Source organism: Aquila chrysaetos, chromosome 25 (genome assembly GCF_900496995.4).
Source record: "Aquila chrysaetos chrysaetos chromosome 25, bAquChr1.4, whole genome shotgun sequence".
In the NCBI taxonomy this organism is placed as follows: domain Eukaryota; kingdom Metazoa; phylum Chordata; class Aves; order Accipitriformes; family Accipitridae; genus Aquila; species Aquila chrysaetos.
The window spans coordinates 16394122-16419515 of NC_044028.1; the positions used below are offsets into that span (position 1 = coordinate 16394122).

A 25394-nucleotide genomic window follows, 5' to 3' on the forward strand; every position below is an offset into this window, starting at 1 on the left:
ACTGAACCGCCGATAACTAGTTTATTTTGGCATATTTACATCAGCACAGAGTAAGCACAGTGTGGCAGATGGCCACCTGTGGGGTGAACAGGTGAAAACCCTCCTCTTCCCATAATGTGGCTTGAAATGCTTAAAGCAACACAGAACACTTTGTCTGATTTAATGTTTTCCAGATTATAAAGTCAGGTCTAATTTGACACCAGAATCATTGAAAGCCTCTCTCAGCACCATTGTTTGCTTGATTCTCCCAATCATTTAGAAATCTGAACTATTTTCCAGCTCTCCAAATGATAGATGTGTGTACACATCCATCAGGTCTTACCAAGATAATCAGATGAGTCTTGTGACTTGGATGTGTTTGAATTAGACGTGATTTGAGAGCCTGTGGAGCCGTTTACTTTCAGATACTGTGCAAGATTTTTCACATCAGGGAGAGTTTCAGTGCAGAAAACGCAGTTGCCATGGCACATAGTCCCCGTTAGCACAAACGCGTTGGGCATTCCCTGCTCTGCCCGCACCCTCTGCCACCTGCACAGCTACCTCCTGCTCCAACGAACCGAAGAGGAAACTCCACAGTGTGGATGATACCCCTCTGATCAAATTATGACCATTTCTTTGGGCATATGTGAATTGAGGAAAAACACATGCCTGACATGAAAAAGTGGAAAGCTTTAAGCTTTTCCATTTTAAAAGGTGGAAAGTTTTAAGAGTTTGAGCTTGCTGAAGGAGAACAGTAGTATATCATTCAGATTTAAAAACAACCCCAAAAGGGGAAAAGATTGTGAGTTAGCTCAGCAGAGGGTGAGAAATTGAACAAATTCTTGTTATTTGGAAGTAAGAGAAATGTTGATGGGCAACAGCTATGAATGACAGCTGTCAGAGTAAGAGAAAACAATTGTTTTCATAGTTCAAGACATATTTTGGCGTAATTCTGTATGAACTTGTTTATTTTCCAGAAGAAAATATTGCTCCAGCAAAATCAACATGGTCAACTGGAAAATGTTGATTTTGCAGATTAATACTCTTTTTTTAACTAGAAGAAATTCAATTAAATGCTCTGTCTAGGATCAGTTTAATCAAAAGTGGAATATTTCACTCGTTAATTAACCTGATACAACTCAGTTTGAGTGAGCTTATTAACCTGTATTTTCCCTAATGTAGTACTTTATTTCACTGATGTTGTGTTGGAGTCCTCAGCCTCATCTAGGCTGGGATCCCTTGAGGGTTATATCTTTTTTTAGACAAATACAATGACTTTACTCTCAGTAGATGATGTGGGATCTCATCAGAATCACATGACTCCAGATATAATTGGAGAGATAAAGATTTGTTAGGGCCTATTGGGAAAAAAGCAGACCTTGTCTTTCATAGGCTGGGAGCCAGAGTGTTACTAAAAGGGAATGCTGTTTAAATGAAATTTAATCATTTAAATTTCCATCAGACCTGTACTTTTGAACTCGTAAAATTTTATGCAGAGTAAGTGAATACAGACAGCTTTTTCTTTTTTTTGCAAGATGAAAAGCAGAGTTACAACAGAGATCCTTCTTTTAGTCAGAACTACCGGATTTCTTTTAAGTCAAATTATTTAACTAGAATATTTTGAAACCATGTAGTTGGAAGACATACAAACTAGGATTTTTTCAGAGTTGTTTTTATTTTGCTGCCCTGGTTATTAATGAGGCATTTATCACTGGCTTAGAGAGGAAAGAACTCAGGAATGTAGGACCAATGAGTATGATCCAGGACATCAGCTTCTGGGCCTTGCTATTGCAACAGCCATGTTATAAACTTAGAATATTGTCTTAAAGCCTGTGCTGGTTTTGTTCTGTTTTCTGCCCTCTTTCCAATTTCTAGTCTAAACCACCAGTTTACTGAGGTATACTCTGGACAAATCCAACCACTGCTGTGCAGTGGGGAGTCCTGAAGACAGGAGCAAACAAACCATACATTTTAGACAACTGGTGGAAGAAACAGTAGAATACATGTGGGTTTCACAGAGGCTTAAAGTCAGAGTGATTCCAGTGTGCACATTGAGCTTGGAAGTACATCTGTGTGCTGTAGTTTAGACCCAATCTATGTGCACCTAGACCTGGCTTTCCAGCTGCCCTGTATAGCTCTCTAATGGCTCTCTAGTGTCTTCCATAGACCCATAGAAGAACGTCAGCCTGCATCCACTTTGGAAGCTGCAGCTAGGCACATCTGATTTGTTGCAGTGCAGTTTCACTGTGCCCATGGCAAGGTGTGCGGAGCATAATGGGGAAAGTAGCCCACAGCTCTGGAGCCAGGATACTGTGCAGACCTGACGGCTCTATGGCACCTGTTTGTCTTAATTTTCTGGCAGGATTGAGTTTGGGGAATTTGGAGAAGCCATTTCTCTTTCTTAGCTTTTGCTTTCAAATTATTGTTCGGGCTAGGGAGGTACAGATGTCTCTGAACTCTGCCTGAGGAAGGTAAGAGGAACAAGCATTTGCCTCCAGCACAGAGTCCCAGCTGTCCAAAGTGTGTGACACTGAAGTAGGACTCTTCAGTGGAGAAGGTAAGAGAGCAGCCCCACTACCTCCATGTGCTAGGGAAAGGGAGGTGTCTGGGCGACTGGTCTGCCTATCTGAGGTGACAGGACACGTGGGTGACCCCTCCACCATGTGCAACTGCTTGCCAGCAGTGTCCTGCAGTGCCTCCTTCCCAGCCCTGCCGCAGTCTTACTCTTACCAGCTCATTTACTTTCCACAGAATGCAGCTCTGCCAGAATAGTGCCTGCTTTTCACACAGCCTTCTACTTTTTCCTGAAATGATTTGATTTTGCAGACATGAGATGATTTGCATGACAAGTGTGTGCCACAGACTTGGAAGGGCTGAAGCTCAGGCCTTCCCACCACGTTGTGAGCAGCAGAAGGAGAAGAAAGAGCATGGGCCTCATGCTGGAAGCAAGACAGAGAGATCATCTCCTTATGCTGCCACAACATTCTTTCTGTGTCCCTGGCACTGACACAGTGATAAAATCCACATCTTCCTCTACACTGTTTCCTAAGAACATGCAGAAGCCCAAAGCTGAGCTTTCTTCAGTAGAAACTACTGAGGAGCTGGAAAACATTTGACCTGCAGTGCTGCGGGAGCTTCCACAGCTGCAGAGCCATGAAATGGGAAAAGTCTCAATGACCCTGTCTGAGGAAACGCTGTGCGTGCTCCTGGGAAGCTCAGCCCAGGGGACTTTAGGGCCCAGGGAATTTCTCCTCCCTTACCTGTTTGCTGCTGGTGTCCTTCCCAGTTCAGGCTAGGCACCTATTCAAGGTGCAGGTGCACCCACATGCGCGCGTGCACACACACACACGCGCGAGCATGCACGACACTAATGTGGCTGGCCAACCAGAGACCAACCCAGAGAGAGCTGTGCCTTTACCAGCACCCACAGAAACAAGATCACTACCATCAGCAAGCTCGCTCCTCCTCTTCCTCCTCTCTGGCTGAGCAGGTTTGCGGATCACTGCTGAAACATTCACGCCCCTTCCCTCTGTAGAGGCACAAGCGCATCACACTAGTAGTCCCTCAGATATTATCATGGGCTCTAAGTCTATTATCCGTACCAAGACCTCAAGACTCTTTTACCCAGCCACCAGTTCAGACCTTGGGTCTTTCCAGATATGTCTCCTCCCGCTCTCTGGCTGGTTCAGTTTGAAGTTCCCTAGCAAATTACAAATACACATAGACATGAACATATGCAGGATTAGATTAATTAATTAGGATGAATTGGAGGAAAACACACACAAATTTTGGGCTGTTGCTGGTACCCAGTCCTACAGGCCCCTATGACCCGTGCCCCCTTCTTGGGAAGCCCAGCAGAGCCACAACTGAGCACATGCAGAGCCAGTCTGGTTATGAGGGAATGCATTTGCAAGGGCTTGCATAGGTGATGTTTCTACCACAACCTTGGGAAGCCATAGAAGAAGCTGGTACCAAGTGCTTTGCTCTTATTGATGTTTAGGTGGTCGGTCAGTCCTCACTCCTCAGCCTCCAACAGCTTGACACTGCTGAGCTCCAGAGAGCTTCACATGCATTGTACATGGCTATTGCTGCTGCATGGAAGTGGAGAGCGTTCCAGCCAGGTCACACCTCTTCTTTTTATGTGAGTTATGTGCAGGAGAGATCACTCCTTGGCTTTCTCCTCTGTCAGAATCACTGCCAGAACTGGGTGAAGGCAGGACTATCAGGGGGATGAATCCTAGATACTGTTCTTGTTGCATCTCTAAACAGCCTTTTCTGTATTCTCTGAAGAGTCTCCAGGAGCCTGGTTATGAGGAGAAGATGCATCTGGAAAAGGGCAGCACAGCAGGATAAACTCTGCCAAGTCTAAAATTAAACTTAAGAGGGCTTAAGAGATCAGTTATACAAGATACCCAAAAATAACTTAGAATAAATCCTAAGAGGAACAGTGAAAGCACTGCTGACATCTTCAGTTCTCAGTGAGATGCATGTCTGCATGTTGAAGTATGAATGTGGTCTATAAATACCACCAGTGGTTACCATTGAAAATGGAGGAGGGGTTTCCAGTGCTCCAGCAACAGGAACAACGAAGGGAAGTGTTCTTCATCAGGAACTGCTTGTGCAGTTCCTACCACAACCTTTAGCAGTAAGCCAGGCACAATCCAGGTATCAGCCGTTGAAGGTGAGGTGACCTCCTTCCAGGCTTTTCTCTGTCTCCAATCTACAGTCATTCTTTGTGCTATGAGTCCAAAAAGGACTTTTGCTAGACATTCCAACATTTTCTGTCCATATTATTTAAACTGGAGGCCTCAACCACAGCCAGCTCTCCTGGGAGAGCTGGTGTTCTGGGCAAGCTAATTTGAGGGAGGAAGAGGATGCACATTCCTCCAAATAGCCTGTGATCACACTCTACATCTGTCCTGCAGACAAGGCACCTGCAGCCAAACACTATGGTACCATCAGTTTCCTCAGTACCCACACACGTCAGAAAGGCTTTGTACCTTGCCGTGTATCTGAAAGGCACCATGTATCTCCAGCTCTCAGAACAGCCTGGGCGGTTTCTGTAGTAGCAAATGCCATTCCCCTTTGGCTGTCTTGGGATAACATACTAGAGAGTCAGGTATTTGTTGAAGGTTTCCAGATTGGCTCCAGATTCACTGCAACCACAGGTGAGAGATGACTCAGTGCTAGCCCGTTAGCTTGAAGTCAGGTTAAAATAAAACTGTGATAAAAGTAATAGCTTACATCTGAAAAAAAACCCAACCACAAAACCAAACCCAAACCACAGATCCATATGGCTATAATGAAAAATCCTGCTTAATCTGCTTATATCAAGTCCAAATCTAAAGGTCACTCTCCCTTGATTTTATGTCAATGCATTCCTGACACACCTCATGCCTTAAAACTCAGTCTCTGGATAAGAATGATTCCTACTTACAGCACAGTATCTTTTATAATCCACCTATTTCTCTGGATTTCTTGGTCAGGGGCCTAAAGTAGACCACATGTGAAAAGAATTTGAGGGAGCCGGGCTTGTCCATGTCCCTACAAATAGAGAAATGATGACTACAAAGATGACAGAGCAGCTAGAGAAGTTCAGGTTGGGTGTAAGGAAACACTTCTCCAAAAGGGTGGTACAGCCCTGGGACCAGGGGAGAGGAGAAACTCCATCCTTGGAGTCACTAAATAATGGGTATCACCATCCCTGAAGTATTTCAAGATTTGGCCGGGAAAAGTCACAGCTGACCTGATCAAGTGTTAGCGATAGTCCTGCTCTGAACAGGAAGCTGGACAAGAGACCTGCAGGGCCCTGTCAACACAACACTTCTGGGTAGCTGTGATTTCTGTGATCCATCAGTTATCTTTCAGTCTGTCTGCCCTAAAACTTAATAACTTACCCATCTGACACTCCTTCTGCTCATATACAGACTGCCCTACCTCTTTGGAAAGAGAGATGGTGCTTTGATAAGTCAAGTGTCACTTCCTTTTCTTGATAGTGCCTGGATTCAGAGAGCAGAAATCCTTCCCCCTGCCACGGAGATACTGAAACATCCATTTCAATGTCAAGTGAACCTTTTCTTTTATAGCAACTTATACATAGACAAACAGACTACAGACTATACTGTATACAACACTTTTTAGCATATTTAGCATAGGTTTGATAAAAATCAAATAAAAAAATAAAAATATTTATTAAATAAATAAAAAGTGCTAATAATAGCATTATAATAATAGATTGTTATTTCAACACAGCTATCATTTGAATGGTTAACGTTTATCTCAATCCTGCCAACAAAGACACCAGAAAGATTAACATTTTATATTGGTTTGTACATATAATTAATTACAACTAAGAAAAATTTGCACACTGACTTCAACATCTCCACAGCATTTCACTGTTCATTCTTTTTTAATGGCTCACATTTCCTAAATCAGTCTTTTGACTGTGCAATTAAAATTGAGCAAAACTAATAAAAAAACCTACTCCTATAGCTATCTTTGCATCTATTAAAGTCTTAGAGGGCAAAATGGATTCTCCTCCATTACCTCTGGCAGGCGTGCTGGGCTCTTGATTCCTCGAGGCAGGCAGGCTATTGGTTCGCCTTGGAACATATCATATTGATGGAAACACACTTGGTGAATGGATGCACCTAGAGCAGAGGAATTATTTTACTATCTCTGATTGCCTGAAGAAGTAACAAGAAAGGTCAAAACATCCACCCTTAAGATACATTTCCTGCTCAGAAAATATAGGGTTCTCAAGAATGCCTACAAAAATGGAGGTGGCGTCCTAAACAAAGAAAATTTGATTTACAATGATAAGTGGATGCAGCAGCCACAAAGCAGAGGGAGTGGCACAGGGCTGTGATGGTCATAGCAAGGCATTTGTCTCTTTTTTAACAATTTTTTTTTAAATGCTACGCAATTGCTTAGCTTGCTTTGTGTTTCAGGTTTTGTCTGTCCTAGTCACATGTGTCATATCTATCCATTGAGACATCTGTTCCCATGGCAATGCTTCCTGGCACTGGGAGGCTCGGTCACACGCCGGTGGGGCACAGGCACTGTCCTGAGGAGGAGGAGGAGGAGGGCAAAAGCGTTGGTGAAAGAGGCCTGTGCCCTCCCATCGCTCCCCCTCTGCAGCGTTTTGCACTGTGTCACTCCACCTGGAGTGCAACACGGTTCCTGGCCAGAGCGTCACTGACCCAGCAGGGACCCAACTATCAGACAACATTTTTCTTCATTAACTGTATTTCATACACCTGACGAAGGGACTGTAATCCTAGGGGAGAGTCCAGCCCTGTAAGCATAGTGGTTTCGGTCCAGGACGGAGGCACAGGTAAATGTCTGCTCTCTGCGTGAGACAACCTGGTGGTCCTGTAGAGACTCAGGTGGGAGCGATGGCAGAAACACCAGTCAGAAAGAGGAGGCAGAGCAAACCCAATCAACTTCTGTCTCCTAAAATAATCCTTTTCTTTTAAAGGTGAAAAATGTCGAAGTTTTATTGACCTTGCCCCGGCTTCTGAAAAAGGTAAGATGATACAGTCAAGGCTTCTTCCAATTTTACGAATTGCATCAGCATTGTTTCTTGTTGTACTTGAGTGCCAGGGGAAACACAAAGACCTACATGTTGTCCAGATTACACACAGGCAGGTGAAACAAATGCCAAGGGTTTAAGACAGCTGTTTACTCAGTTTATGCAGATCCGTCATTTCTCGGATGCATTTTCTCTTCATTCAACTGAATTTTTTTCAACAAAATAAAGATTTATATTGTAATACAGACATTTCCCTTCTTCTTCCAGTGAGGAAGGACACGCTACATGGTTCCCTCAGGCCATGAAGACATTTATGGTCAGAAAACTGTAGTCACAGTACCAAATGTCTCTTTGTGAGAGGGCATCATCTAGATGCTTGTTTGTTTGATTCACTTTCAAAAAAAAAAGTATATGCAAGTGCACAGAGGCAGGCTGCAAAGGTTTTCTTTACCCTGGTATTGGAGTGTAAATTGTCAATAGCAGTTTAACCCATATTTCAAAATAGTATTTATTGGGAAAAAAAGGGGTAGAGTTCAATTAACTGGGCAGCTGAGCCCATCCTGCTGCCTGCTCAAGACAGAGCGCTCTGCCCACAGCTGAAGAGGTGCACGAGTCTCGCAGTGTCCTTCACACTAACGATGGGCTTCTGGAGAATCCAAAGGAGAGGTGAAAATTCATGTTTGTACAAAGCAGCGATATATTTTGTTAGATCACTTGAGACAATCACAAAACCTTTTGGGCATACGGTACCTCCACCAGGTCTGACAGAGAGGCAGTAAGTGGTGTAAGGAACAATTGTTCTTAGTTTGTCTGAATTGCTGATCAGCTGGACAAATTGAAAGAAAAGGGCAATTACCATTAATAAAGCAGTGGGGTATTTCAGTGAGAGAACTAGTAACAGAGACAGTCTCTGCGCAATTCATTGTAAGTAAACCTAAATAAATTATGCACATAAGGGAAGAACAATCCTGGGATTACTGCCACTAATGGGCTCTGAGTTAAATCTTACACACACAAATGGGACCTTGGGGCATAACCGTTCTTATGAAACCACTAGCTCAATACCCAGCAGCGGTCAAAAAGCAAACTATCTGTTAAAGAACATTAGCAAAGGACTTGAGAACAGAGCAGAGAGTATCCTGTTGCCTGAGGACTGTATACATCTGAAAGCTTTGCCTTTATATAAAATATAGTGTGGTATTTTGTCCTTTTTAGTCTAGCTCACAGAATGGCAGGAAGGATAATCAGAGTTCTGGAAGGTTCGGTACAAGGACAAGACTAAGACTCTTCAGCCTGAAGGAGAGAAATGTGAGAGGCGATATGCCAGACATTGACAAAGATGTAAGAGGAACTGAAAAGGCAACCTGGGGAACGGTAGTTCACTGCCTTTCCCAGTACGAGGACTAGTGAGCATTGCATGACACCTGCAGGAGACAGACTCAAAATAAGCACAATGTGCCTGTTACAAAGGCAATGGGATGTTTTTGTGCTTTATCCATTTTCTGTGAAAGTTCATTACGGTGCGTAATACTTGGTTGCATCACCCACACGCTTTCCAAAACAGCATTGAGTACTTTAAGTACTTCTTTTGGTTGTGTGAAACGCTGTCAGCGATTTTTTTTTCAGTAAAATTTTAGAGTTGCTGCACCATGTCAGTGCATATTTCTAGAGTATTCTATTTTTCCTTTTTGAGGAAGGAGGGCTCTTTTGGTGCAGTGGTATAAAGAAAATTATATCTATTTCTGAAGTCTTTCCATGGAGTTGTAAGGTATATTGACAGAAAGAGAGGGGAATGCTCTGTCAGAGATGGAAAGCGCTGACCATCTGACTCATAAACAAAACCAGGATAAATTCCACAACTGTAGATCAAGTTGGACACTGCAACATAGTTAATCTGAATTTTTCACCATCAGTCTTGTACTGTCCAGTGATACTTTCACCACATGTGAAGAGAAAATTGTGTGTCAATGCTGCCCAACTTACTTTCACTGCCGAATTCTTTAACTTCTTGAATTAATCTGCTCTTTTCCAGTTAGAAAGAACTTCCTACTCCTTTAATTTCTTCATCCCCTCACTCAGCATTGACTTACTGGACAGAGGTTTGTCAGCTACTCAGTTACACCCAGTGCTGGGACAGATTCTTGATTCTTCTTCCAAGTAAATGAGATATGATAAGATGCAGTGAATAACAAAATTTTAGTTCAGTTATACAAACATATTGTGGTTTTCACAGTCCATTGTGTAATTGGGAATTTTTGGACTAAACGTATCTTCACAACGAGACTTCAGCTTATTCAGTTTCTGTACATATTCTTAGCATCACTTACCACTAAAAAGTGGTTGTTCAGGGTTTCAATTATCTAAAATGTCTCCATGAGTACATGCACCACTACTGCAATTAAGCACTCAGGTTTTCCAAAGTTTTCTTTTCAATTTGTTTTCCCTGATCCAAAGAAGACCTCTGTCTAAACAACTTCTAAGCTAAATACAGGCTGTTGAAGCCTATGCCTAGTTCTGAGCACATCATCTTCCACTTTTAAGGCATACTAAAAGGAAGCCTAAGAACAAACTTGGTCTAGTTGTACAGCCAGTCTCTTCTAGAGTCCATCACCAGTATAAAACTCCTTCATAATATTTAAAATCTTCTTAGCACAGAAAAGCTAATCACCGAAACTCACAGTAAAATAAAACCATCTATGGTGAGGCCTAGCTACATCCTTACCACAAATCTTGCATTCATGAATGAAAATGTTTCTTATTCTTACTGTAAAAATGTAATAGCTTATGCTTGAGCTTCCAATCTTTAATCCATTTGTGCTGATCTCTAGTGTAGCTGGATACTATATCTCTGATCAGTTATTATACCCTTTGCATATATCTCACCAATGACATCTACTAAAAGGAGGTAGCAAAATTTGGGGCAAACAGACCCACAGTATGGTATAAATAAGCATTTCCAACCCACACTAGGAGAGCTCTTCCCTGCATTTAAGGCAGCTGCCAACAATCTGTCAGAACCTTCTAAGCCTAACATTGAATTTATTAGCTATTGCTGGTTGTTAGTGCCAAATCTGCTTATCAAAATCAGCTTGGTGATGGTAGATAATAACTAGAAAAAAAAACATTTTCTGTGTCCACAAATATTTCTTATGACAGTTTCCATTCGCTATCAGTGAAGGATAATAGGGCAATAGCTAGTTACATTGGCCAGGACTTTTAATGGGCTCTCAGAGCACAGATGTTGTTGGCTCCCACGAAGTGTTCTACTTTCTAATTTTCATTACAGATGTGAGTAGTAAGATAGCAAATATTTCCAAAAGGAGTTGGAAGGAAACTGCCACAGTAGGCTAGACCTGATCTTTCAGTTCTGAATTGTTCCTGGGATCTTCTCCACAGAACTTAATCAAAGTTTTGTTCCTGCTGCGTATTTTGATGTCCAAAGAAGAAAAGGATAACCTATTTAATGAGGGACACTTATGTGTTACACTGAAAAGTATGCTCAGTTTTCAGCTACTTGGCCCCTTTTTGAATGCAGCTTGCAGCCTTTCCTCTCCCTTTGGGCTGTTGTAAACCTTGCTAAAACAATTTTCTGTCAAGCTCCCTGTTGCAGTGCCCAAACAGAACACTGACACTGGGACACACTCCACCACTCTCCTCCTCTCATCACACCTTTTGGGTGCACCTTCTAGCTCCGCTTTCCCATTGCTTCAAATCTGTACCCAAGAGGACTTCCAAGAGGCCATGGAGGTTACATTCAAAAGGAAGAAACCAGAGCCAAATATTATGTCTGGGAACGGTCGCACCACAATGGAAAGCAAAAGGTAGCAATGTGTCCCATCAACTGATCTGATAAATGACTTCATTGACTAGCACAACACCAGAGCTACATACATACACAGGTCTGTTCCTCCCCCTGCCTAGAACTGTGTGGGGATTTGAACTCCCGCATCCTTCTATAAATGCATAAATGTCATCTGTCCACCACAGTGATACAGTGAGAGCCTGAGGATGAGGAGTCATGACCAGCTGAACTCTTGGTGTAAGTGAAGGCTGGGATATGTCAGTGGAAATCAGTTGGAAGCAGCATTTTTTCTGGAAGAACTTTGCTGGGGAAGAGCGAGGGTTTGCAAGAAATGTGGTGCCCCTAAGAGTTTTCAGGATGGTGTTCACTGGGGCTGTGATTCAGGCACTTTCCAAGCACCTGGAGTGCCTGCAGCACATAATGAAATGAGGTGCTCTGGCCTGAGGAGTCCTGTTGGGAATTTGCTTCAGGAACAGGCTTAAAGGTCACAGTTGGTTCAAAATTTAGAGATGGCCACACCAACATAGGACAGGATTCACAGGACAAATTCCTTACAGGTATGGTACAATTTGATCTAAGTTACTCTAATGCTCTGTAGGACCTCACTTGCTTCAGCTGTGATACCTATGGAATAATACCCACAATGAATGGCAAAGCAGCAGGTCATCAGGAACTGCCTATATTGCAGTGCTTTCTACTTATTTATAGGGACATTCACATGCATAAAATGAACAAGACATTTTAGAGACCATGGAGGTTGAGGCAAGGCAAAACCTTGCAGAAGGAAAATGCTCATTGCTAGTGAGCATTTAACAGTCCAAAATGTTACAGGGGACTTTTTAAATTAGAGACTGTACTGGCAGAGGTAGGAGATGCCTTATGCATGTCCTCTACACAGCTGATGATGATGTATCCTGTAGAGATGAAGCAATAAAAATTCTGTATTGTCTAAAAAGTAGCTGGCAAAACTAAGATAGCACATGGCAAACAGCAAATAAACAAATAAAGCCTCACCTAAATGTAGCACAGAAAAAGAGGAAGCTGAGCCAAATCTATACATGCTTCTAAGCTAGCACTACAACAGCAATTAATGAGAAGAGAAACTAGATTTTAATGGATACTGACATAATAGGTGTACCAGAAATTTGATGGGAGAAAGGTAATTAGTGAGACCATAACGTCTTGGTACTGATTACACTGAAAGACAAAGCAGATGTCATGTACTAAAGCTGAATCAGAGTAGTAAGGTAATGTCATTAATGAGCAACACAATCTCTATGGATGGATTCCATGCTCAGATAAAAAATACAGAATTATATTAGTGATCACCCATTGGGATGACTTACAGTAGCAGGGTTAAACTCGATATCAGAGAAGGTATAAGGGCAGAAAACAAAAGAGTAGGAGCAGACCTCAAAACCCCATACATAGACTGAGAAAACGTCATGCTCAGTATGATGCAGAGACTAAAATTTGGACAAACTTTGTGAGCATGCAGAAATCAGTTGGGAAACTTGTAAGTCTGACTTATTCCCAAGTGGTGTGGGGATCTTGGTTCAAAACGTTAGTAAAAGATACCTTGTATCCGTGATTAACAGAGAAAGATTCAGCATCCTTGCAGAAGCAATAAAAGTTTAAAAAAGAAGTTATGATAGAAGGAAATACAAGAAAAACAAGAGCTGATTAAAAGAAATTAAAAAGGTTCAGCTAAAAGGACAAATGGAGCTTGAAAACTTTAAAGACACTAGCTATACTACAGGCATCTAAACTATTCACAAATCTTTCTCAGTCACTGACTGACTGAGAAAAAATGGCAGGTAATACTCAGTGTTGATAAACACAAAGTGGTGAACATGAGAGTAATCCTGCCTTTACATATATAGTGATGGGTTCTGAATTAGCTTTTACCCCTCAGGATAGAGTTCTTGGAGTGATGACAGACACTTCTATGAAAACACTAATTCACTGCTCTGCAGAGATTAAGAAAAGATAAAAAGAAATATTAGAATCATTGTAGGAAATAAAGAACAAAACAAAAAAGTCACCATGCCACCACATGTATTCATGATGTACCCACCCACAGCACTCTGTGTGCACCTCTCATCCCTCCCCTGCCAGGCACAGCTCAAAAAAGTTATGATAAAATTTAGAGAGATAGAGAGAAGAGTTTGACAGTTACGGCCCAAGATAGGGAATAATTTTTTGTATGAGAAGGACAACACAAACAGATTTCAGGCTGGAAAAGAGACAAATAAAACTCGTAACAGCCAAGTCAAAAAGCAAACCTCCTTTTTTGTGTACTGGGTAGCCATTTCTGAGAAGAAAAAAAGAGGATAATTTTCTAGAGGGACCACCTAGAGACCTGCATCCAGTGAAAAGAAATGTAACTGGGTCTCCCAGAAGAACTGTACACTTTCCAAAACAGTCTCTACTGTCTTTTTTGCATATTTTGTATTCTGCTTGCTTTATTCTTAATATATCTGCAGTAGGGTATATACATACCCACACAGACAAGTACCTGTGTACTTGTATTAGGAGAGTTATGATTAAGTATGCAGGAAAAAAATGTGTTACTAACATTTTATCTGTGTTTTCTCACACATCTATTATGAATCATTGGAGTTATTTTTAAAAGTTAATTAGATATAGAAAGATGAAACCACGCTTAATAGCAAAATTCAGGCTAAATTCCTAATTCCTAAAAGGAAGAAACAGTCTTGCTTTTCATGCTGGTGATGCCAAAGACATGGAGAACACTGGTTCTCTGCTGTGGGCAATGCTATACACAAGGTCTGAACATAATTAATTTCTCAGCCCAGTGCTGAGGATGGACAAACACTGAACTGTAGGTGTTCAAAGGGAAACTTTTAACCCAAATATATTTATTAAGGCATGTGGGATAGTCCTGATTTAGAGTATTTTTCATAGTCTTTTCCACTATATTGCTCTACTCACTATATCAGTACTACACCAGGAAAAAGAGAATATAGGCACAAAGATATTCCACAGTCTGCTCAGTATCATACACAGGATTAAATTCAGAATCAAGCTCAATGTCAGAACCACAAAAAGTCATAGAAAACACATCATCATGTAGAAGAGAATAATTTTATGATTCACAGCTCCACCTCACCTTTCAAAATAAAGAAACTAATGAAGAACTAAAGCTAAACAAAATCAAAACAGCTGGCATTTCTTCTCTCACCTAAGTAGTTTCAAGTACTTACCATATCGTCTCTCACATTCTGTAAACTGCAGTCTCTTGTCTGCATGCTGGCCCTTTATCTATCTTGACTGTCTTATTTGTTTTACAATAACAGGTAGTTGTAGGTATCTCTGATGGCTTTTAAGACCATTACTTTGTTTTGGAGGAACATGTCTCATAGCTCCGTGGTCTACTTCTCCCAATTTTTTACATTGCAGCATAAGAGGAGCAGGCAGATGGTCTGCCATTATGCGACTGCATTAACCAACAGACGGGCTGACTGCTCAGAGCTGAGTGCTTACGCCAGCCACAACAGCATGCTCAATGTTTATTCCTTTCACCATTTTTTATTGATCACTCCAATATTTCTGGCTTGTAATTCCCAGTATTTGAGCAGCAGAGATGAGCAAATGACTAAAACCATCAGAATGCGACTGAAGAGTAAACATAAGATTTACATGGCCCTTTCAAGCTTACTTTAATGCTTTTCCCAAACAAGATGCACAACATTTCTCAATGTGTATCCATTCCTCTCTTCTCTCTTGCACTGAATCTGAAGAGAAGAGATTAAAATGAGATCCGTGTCAGTTCCAACATAGTGGGTAAGTCTGGAAAAGCAGAGCAATGACAGTCAGCATCAAGAAACATAGGGACAGCAAATATAGACCAGGAGGAACAAAGCAGACAGGACCAAAAATGCAGAGAAATTCCTTTCTATATAGGTAAACAGAACATCTTAAAAATCAGTAGTGCAAGAAAACCAAACACCCATCAGGTCTATGAAGCACTCACCATAAAAACCAGCCAGTGTTCTCGCAGCATCACACTACTAACTCTGGAATTAAGTATTAAAGAAATACCTAGATTTTCCATGATGTGGCAGACCATCGTGTTGGGTGCCACTGGCTATGGATGGTCAGCACCTTTCTGAGAATTAGACCTCAATAAGGAATAAGGCAGTGCAAGAGGACCGTTGGGGGTCACTCTTTCCACAGCAATCTCTGCTCCCTTTCACTTCAATTCCCAGGAAGGGTCACAACAAGGGCCTGCCCCAATTTTTCAGTTACTAAGTAGTTCTGGCTCCCTCACACACTGTTTAGGTCTAACACAGTACTTTAAAGACAGGACTTTATCTTTAGAGTTTCATCATCAAAAAACAAACCAAGCAGAAGGACCCATTCCCATCTAGCACATAGGTGCTCTCTCCCCATCTCCAATGCAAGTGTTATGTTCATAAAGCAAGACATACGGACCTGAGGCTGTCAAAGGCAAGCAAGCATAACATTTTGTTGCTGGTAACATGAACACGGATAATAACTCCCCCACCTCCATGGCTGCTGCAGCATGCATGGAGACCAAGAAGAATAGCGAAGTATTTTTGCACAAAGAAGGAACAACACCTGCACCATGGCTTTGTCCATGCAAATTCACACCACCCAAACCCAAGCTTTGCCCTCATACACGGTTCTTTTCCTCCCACGTTGGATGACATCTATCTAGTTGACTTGTCACAGCCTCTTGTGGTTTCCCTATGTTGTTCAGCAGTTCAGGGATCTTGGGGACAATGACTGTGAACCATGGGCTAACAGAAGCACTTTCTTCCTCAAGTAACAGCATCAGCGTCTGGGGCTAGCAGCAATGCCAATGAGGAGGTAAGAAGGATGCACACTCTCCAGGACAGTGTTGCTTGGACACTGATGTCTCTTCAGCTGGTCAGCAGCTTGTCCTTTGAGTGCAGTGCTCTGCTCTGGATTTCATCTCGGTCAAGTGCAGTAATCTCAGTTGTTATTTAGGAGCACGCATTGCTCAGCTGCACTGTTTCTAGGATATAGATTTTTTTTTTGTCATGTGATGAACTGTGATGTAGAAAAAAATCCCAAAACCTCTAATTGCTTGTATCAGAATTTCTCAGGCAGATCAAGGTTGAACTGACAGAGGAGTGACTTGAGATGTTGTCTCATCGTAGCTCAGACAGACTCCAACTATCAGGGCAGATGGGTAACACTGAGTTATGAGGAATGTGGCAAGTATAAACCTTTTCAAGATCTCTTTGGCTGCCTGCACCATTGTCCAGTCTGATTACTTGCTCAGGGACAGCATGGCACAGTGTGACAGTTCAAATGAGGCTGCTTTGGTCAGATCCTTGAACTCATCAGCCAGGAGGGCAGTTCTGCTATTAGAAGGGCTGGTAAGCAGTGACCACACATCATCTTCAGCAGGGAGCAGAGACTGAGGCAGTAGGTGTTTCTAAGGAGGATGAAATCCCACTGAGGCATTCTGAATATGAGTTTACCCCAATTAGGAAGCTAATTTGCCGTCTGAAAGGGCCCTCAGAAACCAATACAGACTCTGGACTATTGCTTCTTGGGCGTTGCTCAGGGAACGCTGGGGCTTTCAGCAGGCAGTGTCACATAGCTTGGCAGGTAATACATTCATTTATGGATTTTTTTTAATGCTGGCATAATTTCCAAGGCACTAGCCAAAATGCATGACTAACATTTTCATGCACACAACTCCTGCCTATGCTGCATATAACATAGTTAACATGACTCAGCAATCTCCTTCAGGAATAGCAATATGATTTTCCCAGAAGAGGTCCTTTATGAGCAAACAGCTCATGTTTATGGATTAAAAATGCTTTGAACTCTAACAGCAATTTCTCTGCTGGCCACCGTTTCAGTGTTGCCTTGAGAACATGCACTGGTATTGGATCTTTGACAGTCATTTTCATGACCTGACCAGCCTGGAGAAGCAGCCAGGAGGGGATTTCAATACCTTTATTTCATCTGGAAATAGGACCTCGCAATGCGGCTCCAGAAATTGTTGGCATAGTGAGCTGGCACCAAAAATCAACTTTTCCAATTTGCCAACAAATATGCATAAAACTCCATGGCTGCATGTGAATGTAGGTGGTAGGAGGTATAGATGTGTATTTAGCCTCTCTAGAACTAGTTTGTCAGCTGAATTAATCTCAAAAGCTCAACAGTAATTGAAAGTATGGAACTTTTGGGTTCCAGAAACAGCAGCAAATGCTTCTTTATCATCCTGCACGTAATCCCATTCAGATGGTATCCAAGTTCTTGGTATTTCCATCCAAATTTCTATTGAGTCTGGGAATGGCTTTAATAATGCAACACAAGATGGCTAAGAATCATCTTTACATGTTCTGGGAAAGGAGCACAGAAAAGCGTGTCAGTAATTTCCTGACATTCTTGAGGTCAGTTTAACCAGAGCGCTCTCACAGAGAAGTTGGAGTCAGCAACTGTTGCTTTTTTGTGACAGGAAATTGCAGTGGATTTGAACAAAGAATACTTGATGTTTTGATATTTATTTTCGCTCAGGGTACTGTGAATGGTCCTTAGTGTTTCTTACTCCAAAGGAAAAAGGCCAGATGCATACCAAAAGAATAACCTATGACAACACCACCAGTTACCTCTTCTTAACTTAGATACCAAACAGTCAAAATCAGCTCAAAACTCCTGGAATTCATTAACCACACTGTTCTTTGGATTCCTTAATCACGAATTCACTGAAATGTGGTATGATGCCTCCAGTTCTTCTAAGCAGAATTTCTATGACTTTTTTCAGAATACCTATTTCAAAAGAAACTTAGCATTGGAGATTCCTGACTCAGAGCGCTCCTTGGTGAGAGGTAATAGTGTGTTCATTTACAGTGCCTTCCCTGGTAATCAGGGCTGACTTGAAATACATTCAGGTTTTGTGAAGAAGTTTTGAGCCCTGAGACTCACTGCAGACTGAGGTAAAGCTTCTTTACCTCAGTCAGAAAAATGTTCAGTTTGTTTCATTCATTCAGAACTGTCTGCAACATCCTTTTGTTAACACGTTGTCTCTGGCAGATGCACTTAACATGATGACCAGCTTTGCAGAAATGCACTCAGTATCTATGAATCTTCTTTCAAAATGTTGATGCTGCCCTCCACTGTCTGACAGAAATGCAAGGGACTGATCTCGTCAGATGGTTCATGATGTGCTTGAGTTCCTAAAATTTCAGCAGTCATGTGGGTAACAGTTATCTCTTCAGTCACAACAAAGAGTATGTTCACTTCACTTGGGGTTGCTGGAAAATTAATTTCCTTGGCATGTAACAATACTGATGCAGTTGTGAAGTCCATGAGGAGGTGGCACTGATGCTTTTCACCATAAACTCCACAGTGAAGACAATCCCTTACCACACTGTTGAGGAAGTAACAATAGCTTAGAGAGACAAAGAAGTTCAGTAATGTCCTGGCTAGTTTACTAATCTTCTTGTGAAATCAGAATCTCTGGACAATGACAGAAGCACAGTTGAAAAATGCGCTTTCAGCAGGACTATGTTTTCATTTTAGGCAAAGCTGGTAATCATATAAAGTGCAATCTGTCTTGACCTCAGATGATATGAAAGTGATATGATTCCTTATGAGGTAGGAGTCCTATGATGTAAGTTGACTTATATGAAATTTTTCAGTGAGTCCCAGCTTTGCCATCTCAAGTTCCAGATGAGCATCTCAGTCCAGGTCCTGTATCTCCAGTGCTTTCGCTTCACAAGGACGTTGTCCTGAAGATGGTGACCCCTCTACCTCCAGGAACAGTCTGTGGTGTTCAGCTTCAGAACAATCCCACCCGTGACATACAGCATAATATCTGTGGGGCAGGAGCAAAGGTCTGGCCCACAGTACACAAAAGTAACGCTATCATTGTCAGCAACACTGTTCAGGACACGATAGACTGGTTGGTGTAGAAGCACCAGAGTGAAAAATGGCAGGATAAGGTATATTAGAATACCAGGTGTTGATGGAAATGAGATTAGTGGGTCATCAAGATCCTAGTACCCATCTACTTGCAGCTTCTCAAACACTAGGTTGGGAGACACAGGACAAGAATTAAATCATGAAGTGTAACAGAGGAATGACAGAACAGCAAGATAGATCACTGTCAGCTTCTAGCTGGGACAAAAAGGAACATGCAAGCCTAGCCCATTTTTGCGAATCTACAAAAAGCCCAGAAGACGTGAGGAGGACTCGACAGCTGGCATCCTCTGTATTATTTCAGGGAATCCTGGAAAGATTGACTGATTACATGCATCTTGGATGGACTTCTTGCACAAACTCATGCTTGTGAGAATGTGTGTATGGGAGTGTAAGTGAAATCAGTTTCGTTTTAAAGTAAAAGACTCTCCTTTCCTAGGAGGTCTCACATTGCTGCCACAATGTCACAGCATTATTTCCTACAAAGTGAGGAGGGATGACACACCGTCTGACAAATTCTGCACACAGTGAGGAGGAGGCAGGTCAGAACCTGAAATCTTTCTGCATTAACATGGAACGTCTTTGGCATAACAGGCACATCCCAGCTGAGCTCTGTACACAAACCCACAGCACCTTCTCTGCACATGTAACAGTCAGTTTAATGAACAGGCAAGGAAAAAGCATAAACAGGCTGAGGACCAAAAAATGAGAGAAAGCTGGTGATTTATAAGAATACAGACCTTCATATACAGGCCATCCACATAAGAGTCTCCAACTGAATCAAGTGCTGACTCTTCTGAAGGAACGATTTTTCACGAAAGCTGAGTTAGGCCAGACAAATCCCTGAAGCAGAGGACACAGGCTGGTGGGAAACAATACAGACAGAAAAGGTGACAGCAGACAAGATAGGGAAAGAGAAAAAATCCTCTGGAGAGCTTCTTCCCTGTCACCTGGAATGACTGAGGTCTCCTCGAGAGAAGGAGCTCTCTACTTTGCAGGAAGAAAGCTGTAAGAGATTGTAAGTGGAAGTAAGTGATGCCAAGTGACTGCCTCATGAATCTCATGTTGAGAGAAGAGCAGTAGGAGATCACTTCACCATCAGCACAGAACAGAAAGACACTGTCTCCTGAATTAATTACCTGAATCAACTGTTCTGCTTCTGGCAGCCACAGGAAGATGCAAAATCTAGATACAGCTTGCATTTTCTGGATGTTATTATTTCAGATAAAATGCAAAATCAAAGCAGGCAGGACAGGACATACTCAGAACTGTATAAACACTCCACGTGTGACCTTCCCCCACATTAAATGCATTTAGAAAAGGCACAGAGCAGATATTCAGAGTACACCATGAAATAAGACATGAGAGTTAGACATAGAGTTCCTTTCCAGATAGGAACAGGGCCCAAAAAAGAAGAAAGAATTGCCTATGCCTTCCATGGGAAACTCGCTCACCCAATCTTTGCGTCCCATTGGAAAAAGGTTTCACAGGACAGCAAAGCTCATGTCTCATTGAGCTGTTCATCAGAGCTGTAGTTCAACTCTGTTTCTGCTCCAGTTATCCCTACCCCAGCTAACTTCCTCCTTCCAGCTGCTCCCGCAGCACATCAGACCCAGCAATGGGCTCAGCCGGGGCCAGCGGCAGGTCCGCCTTGGAGCCGGGGAAGCTTCCAGCAGCTTCTCACAGGAGTCGCCCCTGCAGCCTCTCCCCCGCTACCAAAACCCCGCCACACAAACCCAAAACACTTGCCTTGTACCTCGTGCTCCAGCCCCCTGACACTTCCTCACTGTCCCCCATGCCCTTACAGCTCTTCAAATTATGACAAGCCTTCTCCAGCATATCAGGTTTGAAGATCTCCTTGCAAGGTTATCCTCTTGGCAAAACCACTCTTGTCCCGTTTGCCCAGGTGGGTCCCAGTCCTCTCAGCAGTCCCTGTTCCTCAAAGAGGGCCCTGTGGTCAGAGACGCCAAAGCACTTCGTGTGACACCAGCCACACAGTCGGGTGTTCCTTCCTCCTGTTCCCTTCTCCTTCACCAGCAGGAGAAAGAACACCAGCTGGGCCCCCATGGCCTCCACCCTCCCCTCCCAGAGCCCTCCTGTCACTCTGAATGTGCGCAAGGCTGCAGTAGCCCCTCACTTGCTTTCTGGACGTGTTAACCTGGAGCCTCCCACAGAGACATACAGGCATCTCTTCAGCTCCCTGTTATTCCTCAAGCACACTACACTTGTGCCCACAGCCTCCAGCTTCAAGCACTGTTTCTTTGGTGGGCAATAGATAACACTTGCATACAGCTGATGTACATCAGCTGAACCCCCAAGCCATCAACCAAACCGCCAGACCCCTTTCTGCAGGGTTGCACTCCAGCCTCTTGTCCGCCAGGCTATCTACATACACCCAGGATTACGCTGTCCCAGGAGCAGAACCCAGCATTTGTCCTTGTTAAATTTCACATGGTTGGTGATTTCCCAGCACTCAAATCTACAAAGGTCTCTCTAAGGCCTCTCTACTCTTGAGGGACTCAACGTCTCCTCCTAATTTAGTACCATCAGCAAACTTTCTTAGCATGTGCTCAACTCCTGTGTCCAGGTCATTGATAAAAACATTCAAGAAAACTGGCCCTAAAACTGAGCCCTGAGGAACACCACTGGTGACTGGCCACCAGCCTGATGTTACTCCACTACTCCATTGACTACAACTCTTTGAGCCCAACCCTTCAGCCACTTGTTCACCCAAGCAAGTAGAGGACAGAGCCACACCACAGTCTTGAGCTGCAGTCACTACTACAGCCCTGCCGTTGAGTGTAGATATCAGCAGTTATCCTCAAGAGTTGAAACAGGGCAATAAAAATCCGGGCAGATATGTTATATATTACTCTTTCAAGTTCGGGCTGAAACACTTACGCATTAGAACTTGTTAGTTAGGGGTCTCTGTTGCCTCAGTTTATAGGTCAGGTTTACATAACCTACTTCTTCCCAACTCAAACCATTTAATCATTCTCTTGTCATAGAAACTTCTATGAAAATGAGGCAAACCCCCTTCTTAATCCTGCTGTATCGCAGAACAACACCCTTGCTTTCTCTCACTTGTATTTCTTTTTGGAAGAGTGTGCCGGTTGCCCTGGTACCAAACTGAATAACAGGAGTGAGAGAAACAGCTATTTGCTGCTGACAGATGCAATATTACACATACAGTTACTGTGAGAAATTAAAATGTTTATTTATTACTATTTCTGTAGTATTGTTTAAAAAGGCAAAAGGTCAGATATGGTGGCAACAACGAATAGCACGTATTATTTAGATGCAATTGTAAAGACAAGTTCCCAGGCAGCATGTAAGCTGGGATCAACCTGGTCATTAACAGGACACTCAAATATTTGATAAAAGTGAGACCGCATATCTGGTTTGATAAGCTCAACTACAGGCATTATCACACGTATGTTCTTACAGTGAGGAGAGAATGTATTAATATAAGTGAAGCCTGTAGCAGTCTCTATGGTTACAGCTAACATTTTCTAATATAAGCCATTGTCTTCAGATGCTTAAATTTCCATGTTTCAACTGCTTAGGCTGAAATTTTCCATCACTGCTCATTGTTTCCAGGTGAATTCTCTAGCAATGAGGTTAGCAAATGTACTGAAGAACTCTAGCAGGTTCTCATGCTGAAACAGCGATCGGAAATTTGGCAGGGACTCAATATTATCATCTGTTACCATCCTCCTCTGAAATTTACCCCATGGCTTGGTGATTTTAAAAGACTCAGCAGATCCTGCTAGAGGTTTTGTGTTGAAATTTCCAAATGTTACATCTACAGTGGACAAATCAGACTCAGCCAGCCACTACCAGACACTGCCAGACCCACTTAGCTGTGCACAACCCCAAAGTCCTGCAGAATGAGGGGTTCAAACAGGGCACGTCAACTCTGCCCTGCCTCTGAGGGATTGTACCTGGGGGTTGAGAAATCAGAAGGCAGTCTAAATTTCGTATCTGCAGCTCTTCAACTGAGTATGTTACAAATAACTGGCTCCACCCCACTGGTATTCTGGCAGATTTTTTATTCGTCCCAACAGCAGAGACCTGTACAGTGGATCCAAACACCCCAAAAGTCAGAACAGTCATTCTGTAGGACACCAGTTTCTGTGAAAGACTTACTAATAACAGGCCCCAACACTATGCTGTGATAAGCATTTTAAAACCTGGACTGAAAACATTTTCTCTGAACAGTCTTGTGAAAAAGAGGTATCCAAGCCTGTTTATCTCCCACCAGCCCATATACTGTAAGGTATTATGTGCTATCACCACCATGTATGCGAGATTCTGCTCATCTAAACCATGACACATGGAGGGAAAATAGATTCTGTGTCCTATGCTTTGGGTCAGAGGAGCCAAGATGTTCTAGATCTACCCAAAGAGGTTCTTTAGCCAAGCTGGGATCTTAGGCAACAGCTTCTTCTTTCTGCAGTATCTTTACCACTCTGCTGCTGTTCACATCTTCATTTACTACTTTTCCTCTTTTTCAGGGCTTGGGTGGTGGTTTGCTAAATTTAAACTTTCTGAATACACAGTTACTCCAAGCTATTCCTGATTTCCTAATTAACAAACTTTAACCTCTTCAAAGTATTTACCGAATAAGTGACTGGTTGCTGCTCTTGTGCATTGCAGGTGTCCTGTGGTTATCAGTAGTATCCGAGGTGTTATACATCATGCTGTTAGTCGTCGGATTCAGCCTTATGTGCCTCGAGCTCTTTCATTCAAGCAGCGTGATAGATGGGCTCAAGCTAAATGCCTTTGCTGCTGTCTTCACTGTGCTTTCAGGTATGAACCTTCCCTTTCCCCTTTACCCGAGGAGGCACAACAAAATGAAGTTCTAAAACTTTGAAAGAATAAAAACCAGGGGCTACAAGGCTCTTTTATCCCCATTTAGCTATCGCATTTTTCGCTACAATTTTTTGTTCCTTAGGAACAAGGACCACATGATAAATTTGCTTCTTGCCAGGGAGAAGTGAAAATACATATTCCTAATTTCACAATGGCAATGCAGTAATTAGCCTTCCCCCAGCCTGCACAGCCATTACCATAGCCATAGCCTGACCGTCCATTTTCAGCATCATCACACTGATTATCCAATGGAAGGTGAAAAACATAGTGTTGAAAACTATTTTTTCCATGTTAATCCTAAAAGTAGGTGAAGGCTTGATGCTTCAAACCAAAGAAAGAAGCCCATCTTGTTCATTAGCAAAATTGAGAATGGAAAGGGTTCTAGTAATCACACTTAGGAGCAACCCCAAGAGTAATTTGGGGACATATACATCTCTCAGAACAACTGTTTCAGGCTATTTTAATGCGCAGTCTGTACTTGGAGCCCTTCAGCATATGAAGTTGAGGAATTCACTTCTCTAAAGTTATGAAATCTAACCACGTAATTAAGTGCCCCTTCACTTCTGTGCTGGCTAAAAACTCCACTTCCCAGGATTTATACAAGCGGCCAGCCACATCTGGCTTTTGTGAGCACTCCTGCACGGACCTCTCTGGCAGAAAGAACTTCCGCAATGAAAGTGCATTTTATTTGGCTGTATTTCAAGATGAAAGAGATTATAACAGGCAGTGTACATTCTGTGAAGGAGTTTGTATCTTCAGGGATAGCTTCAAATTGTGAAATACTGTTAGTGGTATAAAACTTAGATCAGAAGTAGAGCTGAGAGGAGAAAAAAAATCTGGTAAAACCTGTCAAAGGATATTTTTCAGCTTTGGATGTAATTTAGATTTAAAAAAAAAAAGTCAGTTCAATTTTCAAAATCAAACTATGCGTAATTCTTCAGCATTCAAACAATTATTTCTATGCTGTTACTCTTTCTCTTCACCATTAACTGCAGTTTTAAAGTTTTGTAAGAATTATGAAGTTTTCTTTCCTACACATCTTTCTATTTTTATTTTGTCCTTCCCTCTTTATAAGTACATTGCCATGATGTTCCAAATATAAACTTTAAAATTTTACAGGGAAAAAGGAGAGCAAAATAGGAAGAAGGAAAAAAAAACCAAAAACCCAAGACACTGCTAGCTGTTATTTTCAGTGACAGAGATATGAGAGGAAAGAAGAAAAGCATATTTATTTTATTTATTTAAGCTTAGCAT

General features: G+C 42.3%; 1 protein-coding gene across 4 annotated transcripts in view; it reads left to right on the forward strand.

Annotated features, from left to right (window-relative positions):
• GSG1L (GSG1 like) overlaps positions 1-25394 on the forward strand; it is a 60110-nt gene that overhangs the window by 11173 nt on the left and 23543 nt on the right. For 3 of the 4 annotated variants that reach the window (XM_030002521.1, XM_030002520.1, XM_030002518.1), the window contains exons 2-3: positions 7460-7507; positions 23925-24077. In XM_030002521.1, coding sequence (XP_029858381.1) covers positions 7460-7507; positions 23925-24077 — 201 coding nt within the window. The remainder of the gene's footprint in view (positions 1-7459; positions 7508-23924; positions 24078-25394) is intronic. The other variant, XM_030002519.1, reaches the window with a different exon arrangement.